General features: G+C 33.9%; 3 protein-coding genes across 4 annotated transcripts; 2 read left to right on the top strand and 1 right to left on the bottom strand.

Moving 5' to 3' along the window:
• Positions 1–635: 635 nt before the first annotated feature.
• On the bottom strand, positions 636–4,783 carry LOC116134196 (protein NRT1/ PTR FAMILY 7.3-like). The gene is made up of 5 exons (XM_031419870.1): positions 4,649–4,783; positions 3,005–3,131; positions 2,465–2,682; positions 1,817–2,379; positions 636–1,727 (listed from the first exon to the last, which is right to left on the bottom strand). The coding sequence occupies exons 1-5, from the start codon at positions 4,673–4,675 to the stop codon at positions 833–835; spliced, it is 1,830 nt and encodes a 609-aa protein (XP_031275730.1). The 5' UTR covers positions 4,676–4,783; the 3' UTR covers positions 636–832.
• A 2,645-nt stretch (positions 4,784–7,428) lies between these two features.
• Positions 7,429–12,182, top strand: LOC116134197 (serine/threonine-protein kinase BSK2-like). Of its 2 annotated transcripts, none has more exons than XM_031419872.1 (9): positions 7,429–7,720; positions 7,812–8,011; positions 8,092–8,361; positions 9,001–9,106; positions 9,581–9,666; positions 10,196–10,384; positions 10,498–10,656; positions 11,010–11,123; positions 11,739–12,182. In XM_031419872.1, the coding sequence occupies exons 1-9, from the start codon at positions 7,639–7,641 to the stop codon at positions 11,988–11,990; spliced, it is 1,458 nt and encodes a 485-aa protein (XP_031275732.1). In that variant the 5' UTR covers positions 7,429–7,638; the 3' UTR covers positions 11,991–12,182. The 2 variants fall into 2 exon arrangements, with proteins under 2 accessions (XP_031275732.1, XP_031275731.1); XM_031419871.1 differs by having other exon boundaries at positions 7,432–7,720; positions 7,797–8,011.
• Positions 12,183–16,247: 4,065 nt separating this feature from the next.
• Positions 16,248–19,512, top strand: LOC116134245 (ent-kaurenoic acid oxidase 2). Its single transcript, XM_031419917.1, has 8 exons — positions 16,248–16,661; positions 17,680–18,157; positions 18,248–18,529; positions 18,608–18,697; positions 18,767–18,845; positions 18,937–19,043; positions 19,132–19,253; positions 19,334–19,512. The coding sequence occupies exons 1-8, from the start codon at positions 16,411–16,413 to the stop codon at positions 19,434–19,436; spliced, it is 1,512 nt and encodes a 503-aa protein (XP_031275777.1). The 5' UTR covers positions 16,248–16,410; the 3' UTR covers positions 19,437–19,512.
• Positions 19,513–19,831: the final 319 nt, after the last annotated feature.

The following is a 19,831-nucleotide window of genomic DNA, read 5'->3' as shown; positions in this document are numbered from 1 at the left end:
TACAAAGAGGAGTGAGGAGAGGAGAAGTCCCTGCTCAGCGCTGATGATGTCATTTCATTTTTCTTCTGCTTTTGTTTTGCGTCAGCGTCACCAATTTTTTTGTCCTATTTTAATAAACAATTTTTTGTTTTTTTGGGTATTTGAATAAATAAATTCATACGTTTATATGGTTTAACTTATTTTAACTTAAATTTATGGTTTATTATCAATTGTAATTGAATAGTTAAAAAATAACTACTCATTGAAACATTGTGTCAAATTTAAATTCCAAGAAACTAATCATATTTAGTTTTTGTACATATAAACAGAATTAGAATATATATAGATATTATATATCATAATTCATTTATCCTCTGCCACCAATTTGCAATGATAACTTTAAAATTACTCACTTTTACATGGCGAATTAGAAAATCAAAGCCATGGCCATGGTGAATTGGCGAAACTCCTTTTACTTTTTATATATTTATATAATGTTCCTTGAATTTCCCTTTAATTTGGTCAATAAAAGGAGTGATAGGGTCCATTCTTTTGTCCTGTCTCCTAGCTCATTAGATTAATCTTGGACTGGCGCCCATTCAATCACCGACGATGAAAGAATATTATAGTTTAAACTTAAAAGGCAAACAGGAAAATTGGTAAAGCGATATTAGAATTAAAATACAAATAAAAGATACTATGGTTACAGAAGACACTTTCAACTTGCTTATCATAATAAATAAAAGCCTTGCGCTCAACTGAGAGAAATGAAAAATGCATGCATTTCTCCAAGTTTCATGGCAAAAGGAAAAGCCCTTGCACTAAGTGATTTAATTAAAAAGATAGATTAAGTTCAAACTCTTAGATCAGCCTGCAGAGTGGTGATGATATTGTGTTGGCCCCTACAACTCCTTTCCTCAAATTTGATATACTTATACCATCTAGCGCAGATGATGTAGACGAGGAGATCAGCAGCTGTTAAAGCTGCTAAAAGAAAATAAAATCTGTCTAGATGACCTTTGTTAAGATTTCCTGGGATCCAACCAGGCATATCATCTCTGGTTGATATTTTCATCACAATTGTTACAAGCAAGCTACTTACATAATTTCCCAGAGATATCGATGTCATGCAAAGTGCACTTCCAAAACTCTTTAATCCATCTGGTGCCTGACCATTAAAGAACTCTAATTGACCCACATACATAAATACCTCTGATGCTCCTATCAGTACATACTGAGGAATTTGCCAAAATATGCTCATTGAACTTGCGCTTTCACAATTCCTACATTCTTTCTTCGCATACTTCAACCTGAATATCTCTACAACTCCTGTTGATACCATTGCTGCTATTGCTATCACAAGACCGATTCCCATCCTCTGAAGCTCTGTCAGACCTTTTGACTTTGTCTTTCTTAGTCTCGCAACTAGAGGATCAACAACTCTCCTATATATAAATATGAAAGCTGCAACACTCAGAATTTCAAAGCTAGACATGCTCGCTGGAGGGATGTGAAATCTTGAAATGTTTGTTTTCATAGCAGCTCCTTGTTCCACAAAAAGTGATGCCATTTGGGTGAAAATTACTGAGTAAAGTATTGTGCATAACCAAATTGGCAGGAGTCTCAGTATGCATTTAACTTCTTCCACTTGGGTCACCGTGCAAAGACGCCAGGGATTAATATTGCTGGCATCATTCTCTTCGTCAATGTAATCGTTCGATGTGATGGCTGCCGCTCTATTCAAGAACCTGATCATAATTATATAACTCCAATTAATTAACCAACATCCATCTATATATGATTCTAGAAGTTGAGTGGACTATAATATATAACTTACTTGAAACTTTGAGAGTGGAAAATCTTTCTAGCCCCACTCTTGGATTTTTCGTTTACATCGACCTCAAAGAGATCCTCATCACCTGGAGTCATCTGGACCTTCCATTTTCTTGTTGCTGCAACCACCACTTGGCAAAACCTGGCTAGAGGATTGCCACTGGGTTTAAAATGCCTGTATCTGGGAGTTCCAACCAGAAACAGGACCAATGCCACAGTAGCAGAGGCAGCTGAAGCCCAAAATCCCAGCGTCCACATCCCTTCATCCTCAAAATATCCCAATATAGTATTTGAAAAGAGAGAGCCAAGGTTCAAAGCCAAGTAAAAGTAGCTGAAGAAGGCTATTTTCGATATCCCTTCCTTGGGGTCCTCTTCATCAAACTGATCCGCCCCAAATGTAGCTATATTGGGTTGGTACCCTCCGTTTCCTAGGGCAATCAAGTATATAGAGAGATAGAACAGTGTAATATGGATTTTTGAATGAGATCCACATGGAGTTTTATCATCGCCACAGCCACTGGGCTTCAGTAAGAATGCGTAGGTTGACACTGATAATGATACAAGTCCCTGCAGTTACAAATGAAGAGTTAATTTAGGAAACAGTAGTTACAGTATAATTATTAATGTAAATTGTTAAGTATAAGCAACTTACAATGACAAAGATGGCCTGGAAGATAGCACAAGTCTTGTACCTTCCCCAGTAAGAGTCACTGAGGAAGGCGCCAAGCAATGAGAACATATAGACGGTGCCTGTCCATTTGCTCACATTGTTTGCCGCCTCAGCATTATTCTGGCCCAACACCCTTGTCAAAAACAGTACCAAGTTCACACCTACTCCAAAGAATGCCAACGTGGCCAGTCCTTGATTCACTGAATTTTTTTCAGAAAAACGAATCAATTAACATAAATATTATTAAAAGAGAATTTCTTTAATATATGATAATGCTTAACTACCCATATTAATTAGCTGCCAATATAAAACAATGGTATTAAGAGAAATCGTTTGTACATATACATAAATATATATCATTTTTTCGTACGTCTAATCTAAAATTTAAAAGCAATCACATTATAATATATGAAAAAATGGCGGACCATAACAATAACATAACTTTCACAGTCTACCATCGATAATTAAAAAATAAAACTTAAGATATTGGCCCATACATAAATATCATCAATAATTAATTACCTAAGATAAGAATTCCAGCAATCCATGTTCCAGATCTTTCCCGGATCGCGGGACGACCATGTCGATCAACAGCTCCATCTAGAGTACATGCCTCTTGCTCCTTGTTTATCTTCTCCTCTACTATACCCTGAAAATTTTTTACCAACATTAATTAGATATAGAGTCTTAAAACTAATTCAGAATACGCAAAGAACGATCGAGAAATATTGCATGCTTGAGCCAGCCATGACGTGAACGAAATGTTAAATGACAGCCGGAATAAGATCAAATAAATAAAATATGAAAGACGTAATGGATTTTACATGTTGTAAAGTTGAAGAGTGTACATAAATGATGAAAATTGAAGTAATTTATTGGTTGTCATTATATATTATTTTTCAAATCTTTTTGTAATTATATATTTTCTTAGACTTAGAAGTACATCCTAATTGACTGAAGTGAATATATGTGTTTGGATATACGATCTGCCAAAAGAACATGGGACAACAAAAACTGAAGCCACTTTCGTTGTCGAATTTTAAATAAGAAAGAAATAAAGGGTACGTGAATCCCATGTCCGAAGGGCTTGGTGAGAGAAGCAGACAGCTAGATGGGATTCCAATTTCCATGGCCATGAGTGATACTCATAGTAGGAAAAGACCTTTCACCAAACACTAATACTAATACATGCCTCGCTATTATTAAGACACCACACTCTATACACATAGAGATGTTCCATGGCCTAACTCATCATTCAGTCTGCACCTGATCAGCCTTTCGTAAGCTTTCAACTTTCTCAATCAGAATTTGGACTATATACTGATACACATGCTTGCAGGAACATATTCTGCATCCATCACCGACACAAATTATTAACCACTCACTACACCTATTACTTCGAATCTCTAATTACAAGTTTAAAGCTAGACACATATACGTTTCATATATTTTCTTTCACCAGTTATTTACTCCTTAATCATCCAAAGACAAATATATAACGATTAATTTGATGCGCCTCTTTACTATTCTAAATGAGAGTGACTGTAGTGAAGTCCACCTCCCCTAGCTAAATACTAAATAGCTTGTTAATTTAAACAGGATTTGGTTAATTAAAGTAGCATTTTAACTGTGTTTTCTTCCCTCTTAAAACAAAAAAAAAAAACTATGAAGAGGGCCCCCAAAAAGTAGCAAATTAGAATGCACGTGAGACATGGTGTACTAATTTATAAAGAAATATATACATGCTTGAATTGAGTTACTCTTTTCTTCTGTAACTCATGATTTAACAAAAGAGAATAAGAGGTGAATCGACCATCTAATTGTTTTGTTCTTCAACATGTTTTAAGCCCAATAGTCAGATGTCGGAAGGTCCTACATGCATGAAGATGAAGTTAAACAAACATTTATGCGCACGTATGCAGAAGCAAAAAAACCCCTTGACATATATATCATTCAATAAATATATAGCCAAAAAAAGGCTTGGCTAGAGGTATTAACAAGGAGATGGCAGAAGCAACAAGCAGTAAAGTTTGATGAATATAGCCAAAGAGGCGAGTCTTCACAATGATATATATTATGATCAAAGTCGCAATAAATTTCAGAAAGAAGGGGGGAAAATATAAGCATTTTCAGTGTAAAAGAAGAATTTGGATTTGATTGACAAACCTCGTTGCAAAAGTTGAAAAAATCCATTGATGAAGTATAACATAATAAACAAAAGAGAGAGAGAGATTTTGGAGAAGAAGAAGATTGAGATTAGGAAAGAAATGGGAGTAATGTGGAAGTGCGGTGGGTGTAGGAACTAGGAGGTGTATATATAGAGGAAGGGAGGGAAAAATGAACGGTAGAGAGAACGTGAGAAGAAAAAGGAAATGTGTTGGAAGGAACAGCCAACAGGTGAGGTGGGGGCAAAAAGCTGGGTGACAATTGTTGGATAAAGAATGCATCATATTATCATGATCATAAGCAGTAAGTAAATCATGTCTCTTTCAACTATAATATGAATATCCCAACTGGCTGTGATTAAGCTGTCTTGATTTGAGATAATTCAAGCATGCACCTAGCTATTCCTTTTTTAATTTGATTCTCCAATCCTAGTTGGACAGCTTAATCTCAATTAGTTGCAACCCTAGCTTAACATTATATTTATCAGTGTTTGTTTCTTTTGGGACGCTTCTGGGAGGGTCATATTGACTTTGACACCGTTTAATCTTGCTTCGTGGCCTAATTATGGGATTATGGAGTGAAGACAAGGAAATACGTACATTAATTGATTTCAATAATTTTAATACAAGCTCAGCAAGGTCTACGAAGCAAGCACACGCAACTTAATAAGTGTTTCATTTGTATATAACATGGTTTTAAAACCCAACCGAGCCCAGCCGATTCAACCGGTTGAATTGGGAACCGATGATCGAGTCAGGTTGGTTCGACTTAAAAACCAAAAATATTAAATAATCCAGTTTGAAATGCAATTGAACCAGATATTTTGTTACGAACTGTCGGTCCAATCAATTCAACCCAACAGTTGAACTGTATTTTATTATTTATTATTTTTATATATATCATGCTGACATCAGAATGATGTCATTATGTTAAAATCAATATGATGACATCACGGTTCGACTCGATGATTGAACTGGTTCGACTGGCCAACCCAATGACCCGTGTCACTCTTCGGGTCGGGTTTTAAAACCTTGGTATAAAATATAGCTGCCTTTTTTTACAAAGGAATCACATATGGCTGCTAATTATGTAATTAAAATGAATTGCATTCAAGAAATTAAGTGGTATAAAATAACTGATGAGATGTGGTTATATTATTATACAATTACGTGTATATGTATAGATGAGGTGGAGCTAAGTTAGCCCAGTATTATCAGTATGAGTTGATTAAATTTTAAGATATTAGTACTAGGAAGTATGTGGATTATGGTCCTTTTCTTTCTTTCTTTTGGATGTTTGCCACAGTAAACCAGCAACAGTCCATTCAACAGTTATTTAGTTAGGGTAGTTCAGCTCTCTTTAAAAATGAAAGATGAATTCAGATAAAGCTATCAAATGCTCCCTGTACCTATGTTGGTAACTGAACATTCTAGTATTTGGCAATGCATAAAAATGCTTGCTATAAATGTTTATTACGTTATCTATGTATATATATTATTTAAATGATAAAAATTTCCAGATTCATGACGGGTCGTATCCAAATTTCCAGCTAAATGTCACTTATCTTTTAAATAGGACAAGTTGGAAAGATAAGTCAAGTAATAAGTTATAGCAATACTTCAAAGTTCAATCGCGAGAAAGTCGGGATACGTCATACGTGATGACTAATGAGTCCCTTTCGTGGGGTCACTACACAAACTTCCAAATTTGTAGGTTAGACTTTGAGTCTAATTTCTCTTTCAAGTTTCAACATGAAAACCCCCACCGTCCTATTCAATTCCACCACGTCTTATTCCAACTTGCTTATCAGTAATTAATTCAACCATACATAATTAATACATGTACTGTATATACTGTATTAAAAGTTTTAGCAAAATTAAAACCAAATAATTAACCAAAATGGGTTTGCTAATATTTACATATTTGGGACCTCCATTAACTCTTTACACACAGAATTCAACAAATGTTTTGCTTTTTAATCAACTACAATACAAAATTGTGATACTAATTAATAATACAATAATTGAAAATTGTGGAGGTACAAAAGCCCAAGTAATATCTAAACTAGCTTATCAGTTTTTAAATTTTCTGCCGCCTTTGTCGGCAAGTTGCAACTTTTTGAAACACGTGATGTCTTTGTTTTACTTGGATAAGCACAGATTGACAATTTCAAGTTTGAAGAAAAGTATAATTTAATTTAAAATTTCTTCGGCGTTATTGAGTTGATTAACATAATATAAACGTTTGGAAATAATAATAATTAAGATTGATGTAACTTGTTTCCTCTTCACAAGAGAAATTTGGTCCAGATAGATATGAACTCCACTTATCAGATTGAAATGGACAGATAATATGGGAGACGTGCGATATGTAATAGATATGAACTCCACTTATCAGTCTATCAGATTGAAAAAGACAGATAAAATGATCTCCCTCATATATATGAAGAGCAATGCTAGTTTTACAAAAACACATACAAAGAGGTATACAAAGACAATCATACCCTTGATTTTCATGATTTCTCTCTCTCTTTCTTTCTCTTTTTCTGTTTTTCCTTTGTTTTTTCCTTCTGGATAATGTCACTTTGTAGCCCTTTTTGTATGTGTCTTTGTAAGGATAACATTTTTCCTATATTAATTGGGTCTTTCCTCAGCCTACTCCCAGCCTATGTNCATAATAAGTTAGTAACAGTAACAGATAAACTTAATTTGTATTGAGTGAAGACAGTTCACGTGACGTGGTTAATTGGTGAGCTTGTCATGTGACTCTGCCTGTCTTCTTTTCTCTTTGATGTCTTGATTAACAAAATTTACCCAACTTCACTTCACTCGGTTCCTATATTTTGACTTTACACATCAATCATCACGTCCAAGTCAGCCATTCAGTCAACCCTCAAAACATCCTCCATCTCACACTCTGCAATCTAACACTACTAACTTGTATGTGAATGTTAAGAAAACTAACACTATTATTGTATTTGTAGCAAAGTGATGGGCTGTTTTCAGTCCAAAACTGCACATCTACCATCTCCTGATCAACAACCTCCTCCTCCTGAACCCAACCCAGATCTAGGTACGTTTCCTTCGTTCTCTCTACTTCTTTTTATATCATATTTTGTCTACTTGTTAATATGAATTAATGAATGAAGGTGATGTTAATGAAGAGGAACCAGTGCCTGCATTCAAAGAGTTCGCCCTGGCTGAACTCCGAACGGCCACCAATGGTTTCAGCAGCGAATTAATTGTGTCGGAGAGTGGAGAGAAAGCTCCCAATGTTGTCTACAAAGGAAAGCTCAAGAACAATCGTGTGGTTGCTATCAAGCGCTTCTCAAGGCAATCATGGCCCGACCCTCATCAGTTTGTGGTAACCAAAGCACGCTCCTTTTTTTAGTTATTTTTTCAATTTCTTTTTAAATCTTTAATCTTTGGTACATTGACTTATAGACGGAGGCTGCTGGTGTGGGCAAAGTTCGGCATAAGAGATTGGTGAATTTGATTGGTTGTTGCGCGGAGGGAGATGAGCGCTTATTGGTGGCTGAGTACATGCCTAATGATACCCTCTCCAAGCACCTCTTTCATTGGGAAAAACAACCATTCCCGTGGGAAATGCGTCTCAGAGTTGCTTACCATATTGCGCAAGCACTTGATCATTGCAATTCTCAAAACCATAATATCTATCATGATTTAAATGCTTACAGGGTTCTTTTCGATGAGGTTACATTTTAACTTTACTATTTCCATTATCTTAGTATGAGCTTGCTGGATGATACTACATCTGTTCCTTATTCTACTTTAACAATACAATACCTTTCTGATGCTATTAATTTTCTTTAATTTAACGGCACACTTTGATTACCTCTAAACTTTTGGATTTCTTAGGAGAGCTGGCACAATCACAATATTTGGTTTGTAAACAGATATTTTTTGTTTTTGGTGGTGTTGAAGCTAATTGGATTGATATAAGTTTTCAACGTGCACCTTTAAAACATTTCATCGCTACTGTCTTTTATTCTGAAATTGTTAATTATGAAGATTTCCATATTTGAGAGATTAAGGGAGGAAGTTGAAGACTAGGAAAAAGGGAATTATATATCAGTATCATCGTTGATATAATAGTAAACCCTTTTCTATGAATAGAGAGTAGAAAAATATTTAAACACTCAAACGCAATCTTTTGTTATTTAAGTTTCAAATTAGTTTATAATTCATGTTACACAATCTTTTGTTTACTTAAGTTTCAAATTTGTTTATAATTCATATTTCTTTTTCTCATCCACTTGAAAGTAGGCCTGTTTTCTGGTGTCAACAAACTTAAACGATTTGGTGTTGAATTTGATTAAATCATTATGGCAGGATGGTGACCCTCGATTATCCAGTTTTGGTCTTATGAAAAATAGCAGAGATGGAAAAAGCTACAGCACAAATTTAGCTTATACTCCACCAGAATTTTTACGAACAGGTAAATCATTCTAATTTCATTTTTATTTTCATGTACATTAAATTTACATTTAAGTATGCTAATTGGCTGTTTACTTTTTTAAAGAATTTCGATTTGAAGATTTTATGTTTCTCTTATAATAAAGTCTGACTTAGAATCGATTAAATAATTTAAATGCAATCAAGTCTATGTCATTGTTTTGTTTGGCCTTTGAGACACAGTAGTTCCTTTATACAAAACAAGCATTATTACTTTTATTGAAATTTAGGGAGGAGCGTTGTCTTCTCCATGGGCACTCATGGTAATCCTGCCAGCAACTATATTGGTCGAAATCACTGCTTTGTGGAGAAACCAAGAATAGATCATTGTATTTGTTGCTGCTGAGGCATCTAAAACCAGTGAATCATAGTGTAGATAATCACTCTGAAAGCAAAGAATTTCTGACCACACAATTATATATTCGCTCTCTATGATCTGGATGATCAAATGTTGCAGGTAGGGTCATCCCAGAGAGTGTGATCTACAGCTATGGAACTGTTCTGTTGGACCTTTTGAGTGGAAAGCATATACCTCCAAGCCATGTATGCTTCATTCTTCTTATGATCTTTATTTTGAATTTTAGTTCAATTCTGTTATCTGAGTACTGTTTTTAATAGTCTTTTAGCTCACTATTGGTTCTGCCTGTGGGTTATTATTGTGATAGAAACAGCAGTAGGGTTTACGAGTTATTGCCATCCTATACCTACCAAAGTGAAAGTGTATTTGCAGAGCCATCTTAGCCAAAAAATGAATTTGTAGGATTGGGAAATTATGGGTAGGTTACTAGGATTTAATAAGAATAATGTGATAAAAAGAAAATTTAAGATATCCGCTTTGACTTTTTGAATCAGAGTTTTTTATAACTGGTATTGTCATATCTGGGTCTCCTATTCAGTGGTACGCTACTTTGTTGTTTCTTCAGTTTTATGTGTTGTACAGATAGGAAATGTGGTTCACTGGAATTGATACACAGGCTCAGCCTACTTGTTTGTACTAATTAATTGTAATGAGGCTTTAACTAAAACTGGTATTATTTATGTTTGATTTTGTCCCATCATTGTTGTTTCTCAGGCATTGGACTTAATAAGAGGCAAAAATTTGTTATTATTAATGGATTCATCCTTGGAAGGACAATATGCTGATGATGATGCTACTCAATTGGTTGAACTAGCCTCAAAATGTCTCCAGTATGAGGCTAAAGATCGACCGGATGTTAAGTTTCTTCTTACGGCAGTGGTACTCCTCCAAAAGCAAACGGAGGTAAAATCTAAAAGTGCCTTTGGACATAACTGGAAGTTGGTGTGCTGTTTTTTCTTGATTTATACATGCATCATAGCCTACTAAGGTGTTTTTGTTTGTAATGATTCTCTTAGGTTGCATCACATGTTCTAATGGGTCTACTGAAAACTCCAGTGGCATTGCCAACTATGCTATCCCCCCTTGGGAAAGCTTGTGCACGAATGGATCTTACTGCAGTGCATGATATGTTGCTTAAAACTGGTTATAAAGATGAAGAGGGTGCAGAAAATGAGGTGAGCCAGATCTTCTCTCTTCGTTGTTACCATGTTACTCTACTATCTGTTGGACACTTGGACTAGAAAGAGAGAAATGAAAGAATTAGCATCTTCTTTGGGAACTCAGAAGTACAAACCGTTTGTTTTCTTTCTTTTCTTTTACCTGACTGAAACTGGCAGCATCTTTCCATTGGTTTTTTAAACAAATACTACTAAGTGTTTGCTGATTCTCTATATAATATATGGTGAAAGATGTAGTCTCCTAGTATTGCAAAATGATTACTATTTCGTATAATCTCTTTATTTGTGGTGTTCTGGTGGTACTTGTTCTTTTAATGATCTCATTTGCTGCAAACCTTTTTTTATTGAAGCTCTCTTTTCAAGAATGGACGCAACAAGTTCAAGACATGTTGAATACAAAAAAAATTGGGGATATTGCATTTAGAGACAAGGATTTCAAAAATGCTATTGACTATTACTCAAAGGTACCTTCCTCTTTCTCTACTATTGAACATAATTACAGTCATAATTGAGGTTGGCATGTGGAGTTGTCAATTGGGTAAAAGTAACTTTTATTTACACTTAAATATGACAGTTCATGAATATTCGTATTTTCCATTATTTTTCCTATATTAGTTGGATAGTTGTTCGACTATGTTGTGTCTATTCATTCAGCTGCACGCACTATCCCTTTTCCCTCTTTTCCTCCCTCACGCCATGAATCAGAAAAAGATATGCATCATATACTGAACAAATGGAAACGAACAAATATTGTTTACTAGGCCCTATTTGTGAGCCTATTCGAGTCGAGCTTTGGCCTGCAGGCTTGACTAGTTAATTTCACAGGTTAAGCTTTCACTTTTTCACCATTTTGTGTCCGAAGGTGCATCCCCGTTATTAGTATATTTTTATGCACTTTTTGGTCATAATAAGTTGATTAATCTGGTATGTGTTTCTCTTGCTAATAATTTGTTTAGCATGCTTTTCTTTTTTGATATCTCTATTTAGGTGATCAACCGCTTCTCCTATACAATGAATAAGTGTATATTTAATTCGCTGAAATGTGAACATGCTTATCATTTTTTTTTCCCTAAATTCAGCTGGTATCGATGATGTCTGTTCCTTCGGGTACTGTGTTTGTGAGACGAGCGTTGTCATACCTGATGATTGAACAAGCAGAACTTGCTTTGAGAGATGCAATGCAGGCTCAGGTGTGCTTACCAGAGTGGCCCACTGCCTTCTACATTCAAGCTCTTGCACTAAACAAACTGGGAATGGAAAGTGATGCTCAGGATATGCTTAATGATGGAGCATCCTTTGAAGCAAAGAAGCAGAATAGCTGGCGGATTTAGATGTTTAGTTTTGAGGGTTATTTTCAGTTGACGTCCATGCCCTCTGTCCTGTTGGCAAAATATTTTTAACACATACAAAAAATGTAAAAAAAAATAATAGCAAGAAATAAGAGAAGTGACCAACAAGCTATTTCTGTTTCAATTTTAAGTTTAGCTTATGGTAGAGTAATGTTGGTAGGCGTATTATAAAGTTTAGAGTAATGCTATGTTTATTCACGATTTTACTAACCATCTTACTATCCTTTGTTAAAATTACATATGGTACCTGTATTATGCGTATGATACTTGTATTATGTTTTATATTTACACAGATTAATAAAATGGTTAGGAAGATCATGAGTAAGGATAGTTTTATTGTAAAGTTTATGGGGGTTTCGGTTTTAAAATTGAATTGAGAGTGCGATACAATCAATTAGCAGATTAAAATTAATAGCATAGTATTTAACATTTTTTTTTTTTTTTTTTGAACGGGGTGTCTGGGCAAGTTACGTCATTTTTATTTAACAGTTCTTTGTTTATCGATAAGCATGATTCGTACTGAATTGATTGATTATTAGAATTTAGAAGAATGACAGAAAAATTCACCTAATTCTAAATGGAAATTACGTTGAAAATTAGAAAAATTGAGATAATGTGGGCCGGTCGATTAGGCGAGGCCCATATGTTTGTTTATTACAGCAAAGCACAAGTGGTTAAGTGGATGTGGATGTGGAAGTGGAACGGTAAAAGAGAATTTCAAAAAAAATTGATAAGGTCAATGAGTTTCTTTGTCTTTAAATATAGAAAGAAAGCATCCGTGGTTGGTTTGTTGTTTGTATTGAAGTATCAATCATCTTCATCTCTTCGGTACTTTCTCTCTTTCTCTGATCTATAATTCTATCTTTTTCTTTTATGTTTATTAATCATAGATATCTATTTCATTTTAGGGTTTATGACTGTCTATCCCTTCACCGTTGACCTGTCTTCTTCTAATTAATATAGATCGGAATGTTTTTACTTGAAATCCTTTCCTGCTTTTCATTCGTTAATTAATTCTTTGTGCTGATAAGGTTCTGTGTTTATACATACATATTCATGGCTGCACTGCATCTAGCGTCAACCACTTCAACTTTAGTCAGGGGTTTTTGTTTTTAATTCTTCAATAAGGGACAATTTATTTAAATTTTTTTTGTGCTTCACCTCCAAATTTTGACCAAACTAATCATATTTTTAGAATCTACAAGCAGTGATTAATGATATTATTTACTTCAATTGGCCTCTATTTAGGACGCTTCCGCACCCTACAACGGACAATCTCGCTTACTTGTGGCATAAGAGTGATTTAATATTTAATATACAACTATAAGCAATCATGGATATATGCATATAGCATAAAGTGATAAACAATAGACATTTGCTGTCAACTGAAATCCCGTGATGCCAATTTCAATAATCTACCAATTCCCATGTTGTATTTTCTGCAGACTACAGGTTGATTTCAGTTCAGTATATTATTGATGAAAATTATTTGCAGATTCACCAGAGATTACCCCATACTGCTGGATAAATTTATTATATGGCTGTACATTTTGGTGATTTCAAGTTTTGTGTTATTTTAGTATCTATCTTTCGATTGATGAGTTCCAAAAGAATGGGTTGATGTATTACATGCAGATAGTCATTTTATGGATAAATCAGCACTTGGCAAGGAGGCTCGTGAGGAAATCACACGGGAGGCACTGATTACTATCTCTTATACAGTGCCAGACAAGACTGTTGCCTCAAAACTCTCATCAGAAAGTGTAAACGGTGAAAAGCTGGGGAATGGAGATTATGATGAAGCAGAGAAGTTTAGGTCTCAACTGATTTCGATATCATATTCAGAGTCACCTGACATTAAAGGTCAACCAGATACACTTGGAGAATTGAAGGGCTAGACAGCAGGTTCAGGTTCTTTTTTGTGGCCAATCTTTTTTGTGTGTTTTCCTGGTAAAACAGTTACACTCACATTCTGTTGTGTTCTGTTGTGTGCATCAATTTATAATCTGTATGGGCACTGCCCTTATGCGATGCTTGTAGTTTTCAATTACCTAAAAACAAATCTGGGCTTTATGAGGAGAAGTTTTCTTCTGTTCGTGAATGAATATAGATTTGTGTTGCTCTTACATCTTTCTATTCCATGGGTATTCCTATGCAATTTGATATCTTTGATCTTGTGACTATTATGTTATATTATCTATATCATTTTATTATGTTATCTTATCTATATAATCAGGGTAATGATCCACCAGCCTGTTGCCGCCTTTTTATGAGTTTTTAAGGGGTGTTATAAACATGATCCCACATATGGGTGACCCTTGTGATTACTACACCATTATATGGTTAGTGGTTTTTTCTTTGTTTCTTTAATTAAAGAATTACAGTTTCAAGTCACATAAAATGGGGATTCTCAATCGAAATTCTTAGATGCAAACTCGGAAGAAAAAATTGGGATTATCTTTTACATGTGTTTATTGAGTTTGTTAGAAGTCAAGAATTTCATAAATTTGTATCAACCCAAATCTCTGAATAACTCTTGTACGAATACTTATACTTGAGCTTCAAAAAATTAAGTAATTACACATTTCTGTGTTGCAATTAGTTTTGTAGTCATGTATGCATTGGACCTCCACTACTTCTCTGTCCTCTTATTATATAGATAAAATTATAAAGTTCAAACACTTGTTTTTTATAAATTAGGATTTGATTAAAAAAAAAAAAAAAATTTCTTACGTTTAAATGAATGTAAGAATCTTATGATATTCATCTCCTTTCAAATGCATGAAACTAATCAAAATCATGATCATGTAAGCGAGCACGGTTATTTGTTGCCAAGTGGGATGAGAAGGACATCTGTGGAGCACAAAAATTTAGTACACAAATTAAAAATTGAGCATTTAATAATTCTTGCACATTGAAACTCCGCCATTAAGATTTGTAATACCAAGTGAGGAGGCATTAAAATAAATTAAAGAATCGACCTAATATATATTCATACATATATAATAAACAAAGATTGATGATATGACAATATACTCTTTATATGAGTAACATTACTCTTTTAGAAGAATAAAATAAATAGATTTTGTAATTAATTAGGGTTTTTTTTTAAGGAGAAATAAAAATAAAGAGTAATGTTACACTTATAAATATCTCCATATAAATTGATGTGACAAAAAATGAATAAAAGAGTGAATTTAATGAGTTTATCACTTCACTTTATATACAAATATTTGTAAGATTTTTTTTTTTTTATAAATATAGTATTATTGAAAAATAAAATGGTGATCCACGTAAGGATTTGAAGACATTCTTGTGTTATAACTTTAAGGAACATTGGTTATGGCTATTTCTCAAGGGAAAAATGGACGTTTAAAAACCACTAGTTCGCTGGAACTGCCGTTTTACTAAAAATAGAGGCTTACCTAATTTCCTCATTTATTTATTCATCTCTGTATATATGTTGGAAAGACAACGATCCAATCAAGCCACTGTCCTCATCCCTTATTCAATCAAGCAGTAAGCACACATCTCTTGGTGATTGATATCAAATGTACCATTATTTATAACATTCCATTGCCATTAAATAACTCTATTATTAATTTATTATAGTCATTTTTAAAGTATTTTTCAGTATGGGTTTTAGAAACTGAACACACTTGATATGTATACCCTAAATTAAAAATATTAAAATGGTAAGTAATGGATGTATCTTACCATTTAAAAGAATTTAAATAATTCTTTTTTTTTTTTTTTTAAAGAAAAATGTTTCCTTCCGTAGTGAACTAGTTTTTATTATTTTATATTTATAATAATTGAATCCTGGTTGGATTTTAAATATTAAATATGGCAATTGATTATACATGAAATGTGTTTATATATATATAAGGTATATCATTGAATTGATGTATTGTTTTAGGTATGAAACAAATATTGATAATAAATTTTGGGGGAATCTTGGAGATTGACAACTGAAGAAATAAATTATGATGAATTTAGAGGATAAGTCACGCATGTTGTATGGAAAATTAAAAAAAGGACAGTAATAGATATATTATTAAATTAATAACAGAATGTTTTATATGGTAGGAACAGAGAAGATTATAGAAGGAGCAGGGAAATAATTAAAAAGAAAAAGACAAGAGGACAATTAAAGTAACAAAACAGAAACATATAGGCCGGCCAGCTCTGCATGTCTCCATCTTATTTAAAACCTTAGTTGTGTTGACACTCCATATTTCACTAAATTCTGATATTTCTTTAGTGGTGTTTGCAGATGAGCGCCACGTATATTAGTTACTGTAATTGAGTGTGTGTGTATATATATAACATATTTGGGTAACATAGGAGTAGGAAACACAGAAAGAGAGGAAAAACAGTGGGTGTTTTTGTTGGTATTGATATGGAGTTCCTGAAGACGATGATGATGAGTTCGATTTGGGGAGTTTTAGTATTGATGTTTTGTGGTTTGATGAGTGTAAAATGGGTTCTTAAAAGAGCAAATTGGTGGTTGTATGAGAAAAAACTGGGTGAAAAGCAGTACTCTCTACCTCCAGGAGATTTGGGGTGGCCTCTCATTGGGAATATGTGGTCTTTTCTTAGAGCTTTCAAGTCATCAAATCCTGATTCTTTCATGGAAACCTATGTTAACAGGTGTGATCTTCTCTCTCTTTTTTCTTTTTTCTTTTTTCATCTGTATCTGTATCTGTATCTGTATCTGCGTCTGATGAAATTGGGTAGAGTTTGAGTTTTAATTAAGGGTAGATTGAGAATAGAGTTAATTAGTATTGTATTGTTGGCATGATGTTGAAAGCAGCAGTTTGGTTTGGACTACTATATAACTCAGACTGTGTGTGTCTTGTCTATCATCTCCTTCTACCCTACATTGTCTTTGTCTTAATACTTAGTGACTATGGAATCAAACTTGTTATACCATGGATGTGTGTGATCACTTTATCATAACTCTTCTCAGTATTATCAAAATTAAAACTTTTTAACATGAACCATCATAATTATCCCCAACCCTAAGTTATTATTGACGATTCCATGTGATGAGATGTGGATTTTAATAAGATAAGGTAATTATTGTAGTTCTTTTGTTAACAGTTGCACTGCCCTTCCTATCCAAAATTTCCATTCTACTTCCGTGTCACTTTCTACCTGTCTCCACATTCATCCATTTTCCATTTTTTTACTTCTTTATTTTAGATTATTATTTCTAATTTTTAAACTAATTAATGTATATTTATGCTTAAATGAATGATAATCCTTTCTTTACTAAAAAGTTTCAAGTTCATGAAGCATTAACTTATTAGTGGGCTTTCATGGCATTAGTCAAAGATGAATGAACATATCCCATCTTATTTATGTTTTTATTTGGGTGTTGATGAGAATAATCAAATCAATCGTACAACTGTTCCACATTTGGATATGACTCAAAGTGTTTCATCATTCATGTCCCCATTCATGTCCCACTACTTATCCATTAGATTTCAAATTCACATAAAACAGCGAGGTCTTATTTTGAAGATAGTAAATTTAATACCAGTTGAGTAGATGGAATTATAAGACTAACAGTAGCAGTGCACATAATTAAAATTTCTTGTTTTGATGGTTTTTAATGTGTATATATATATATATAAATAATATATATATATCTATATAAATGCAGATATGGGCGTACTGGAATGTACAAAGCATTCATGTTTGGGCAACCGAGCGTGATAGTAACAGTGCCGGAAACATGCAAAAGAGTATTAACGGATGATGATGCGTTTAAGCCGGGTTGGCCAATCTCCACTATGAAACTGATTGGAGAGAAATCATTCATTGGGATTTCTTTTGAAGAACACAAGCGTCTCAGACGTTTAACTGCTGCTCCAGTTAATGGTCATGAAGCATTGTCTGTCTACTTGGAATACATTGAAAGAAGTGTAAAATCAGCTTTGGAAAAATGGGCAAACATGGAACAAATCGAATTCTTAACTCAACTCAGAAAGCTTACTTTTAGGATAATAATGTACATTTTTCTTAGCTCTGAGAGTGACCATGTCATGGAGGCTTTGGAAAGGGAATATACTGCACTTAACTACGGGGTTAGAGCCATGGCGATCAATGTTCCTGGATTTGCTTACCATAAAGCTCTTAAGGTGCTCAATTCAAGCTTCTTCGCTATTATTATATATGTTATTACTCTACCTACTACGTAATATTAACTAATTAATTATTATATATTTCAGGCTCGGAAAAATCTTGTTGCTATTTTACAATCTATAGTGGACGAGCGAAGAAATCAGAGGAAGGGCGACAACTACAACAACAACAATAATTTGGGAAAAAAGAAGGACATGATGGATGCCCTTCTCGATGTTGAAGATGGAAATGGCAGAAAACTGGAAGATGAGGAAATCATTGATGTTCTTGTCATGTACTTGAATGCAGGGCATGAATCTTCTGGTCATACCATGATGTGGGCTACTATTTTCTTGCAAGAACACCCTGAATTTTTAGAAAAAGCTAAGGTATTTTACTAGGACAGTTTATATTAATTTTCAGTAATTAATATGAGATGCTGATTGCATTTCATCATATTAATATAGGCAGAGCAAGAGAGGATTGTTAAAAAGAGGCCACCTACACAGAAGGGTTTGACTCTTAAAGAAATCCGAGAAATGACTTATCTTGACAAGGTATACTAGTATGATTCAATAGATGGATGGGTAGCTCTTTTAACTAAATCTAAATCTTTTTGTTTGAAGGTGATTGATGAAACTCTTCGTGTAGTAACATTCTCACTCACTGTTTTTCGAGAGGCAAAATCAGATATCAATCTAAGTGGTAAGTTTAGAAGGCATGTTATATTATTGTATTAGAAATCAAAGCACATGAAGATTAACTAAGAAATGATATGATTTTGATTGGGTTTCAGGCTACACCATTCCCAAGGGTTGGAAAGTTCTGGTATGGTTCAGAAGTGTTCACTTCGATCCTGAAATTTATCCAAATCCAAAAGAATTCAATCCTGACAGATGGGAGGTAAGTAGCTATGTCGAAGTCGTTTAGTTATATGGATGGTTCATATATATATATATATATGTAAAATAATTTGATTGACTGCATTTAGGGTTATACTCCCAAAGCTGGAACTTTCCTTCCTTTTGGAGGAGGAAGCAGGTTGTGCCCTGGAAATGATCTGGCCAAACTTGAAATTGCTGTATTTCTTCACCATTTTCTCCTGAATTATGGGTAAGTTGGATTGACTATTAGTAAGATTTATTAAAAAGGAATTGCAGTAACTGATTGAATATGGTGTTTACACTTTACAGGGTGGAACGACTTAATCCTGGATCTCCCGTTATGTATTTACCCCATTCAAGGCCCAAAGATAATTGCATGGCAAGACTTAGGAAATCATATTCAGCTATGTAGAAAAGACATGGGACATTAAATAAAAGCATGTTCTTGCTTCCTTCTTAATAAAATTATAATAAAGGATTTTTAATTATTCTTGTGTTTAATTATTTAAATACTTATTATGATGATTAAGAATAAAAAAGAAATACGTTTTAAATCAATGGGTATGTAACTATGTATTGGGTAGCTATATTTTAAAACTAAAATAAGTGAGTCAAATTCAGTTCTACTGCTCGTGGGCTATACGCGCTCCCCCTTACGTAGGCCCATTTTTCCGCAATCCAATCTCAATTAACTATTTTTATGTGGGTCCTTAATGGGCCTCCATTCCTTCCCTTTGATTTTCACATTCGTGTTTCTTTTTTATTTTCAAAATTCAATTTAATATAATATAGGACCCCTTGCTTCAT

Source organism: Pistacia vera, unplaced genomic scaffold (assembly GCF_008641045.1).
Source record: "Pistacia vera cultivar Batoury unplaced genomic scaffold, PisVer_v2 Contig284, whole genome shotgun sequence".
NCBI classification, from domain to species: Eukaryota; Viridiplantae; Streptophyta; class Magnoliopsida; order Sapindales; family Anacardiaceae; genus Pistacia; species Pistacia vera.
This window is presented reverse-complemented; position numbering and strand designations above follow the sequence as displayed.

What these genes read in the sequence shown, in the direction of transcription:
- LOC116134196 (XM_031419870.1), bottom strand. Translation starts at nt 4,675, where the DNA reads ATGGATTTTTTCAACTTTTGCAACGAG. An exon ending in TCCAGGCCATCTTTGTCATT is followed by an intron (nt 2,380 to 2,464) that starts GTAAGTTGCTTA and finishes TTGTAACTGCAG; the next exon opens with GGACTTGTATCATTATCAGT. An exon ending in TTCCACTCTCAAAGTTTCAA is followed by an intron (nt 1,728 to 1,816) that starts GTAAGTTATATA and finishes AATTATGATCAG; the next exon opens with GTTCTTGAATAGAGCGGCAG.
- LOC116134197 (XM_031419871.1), top strand. Translation starts at nt 7,639, where the DNA reads ATGGGCTGTTTTCAGTCCAAAACTGCACATCTACCATCTCCTGATCAA. An exon ending in TGAACCCAACCCAGATCTAG is followed by an intron (nt 7,721 to 7,796) that starts GTACGTTTCCTT and finishes TAATGAATGAAG; the next exon opens with GTGATGTTAATGAAGAGGAA. An exon ending in CTATTGACTATTACTCAAAG is followed by an intron (nt 11,124 to 11,738) that starts GTACCTTCCTCT and finishes CCCTAAATTCAG; the next exon opens with CTGGTATCGATGATGTCTGT.
- LOC116134245 (XM_031419917.1), top strand. Translation starts at nt 16,411, where the DNA reads ATGGAGTTCCTGAAGACGATGATGATGAGTTCGATTTGGGGAGTTTTA. An exon ending in AATTTTTAGAAAAAGCTAAG is followed by an intron (nt 18,530 to 18,607) that starts GTATTTTACTAG and finishes ATATTAATATAG; the next exon opens with GCAGAGCAAGAGAGGATTGT. An exon ending in AAATGACTTATCTTGACAAG is followed by an intron (nt 18,698 to 18,766) that starts GTATACTAGTAT and finishes TTTTGTTTGAAG; the next exon opens with GTGATTGATGAAACTCTTCG.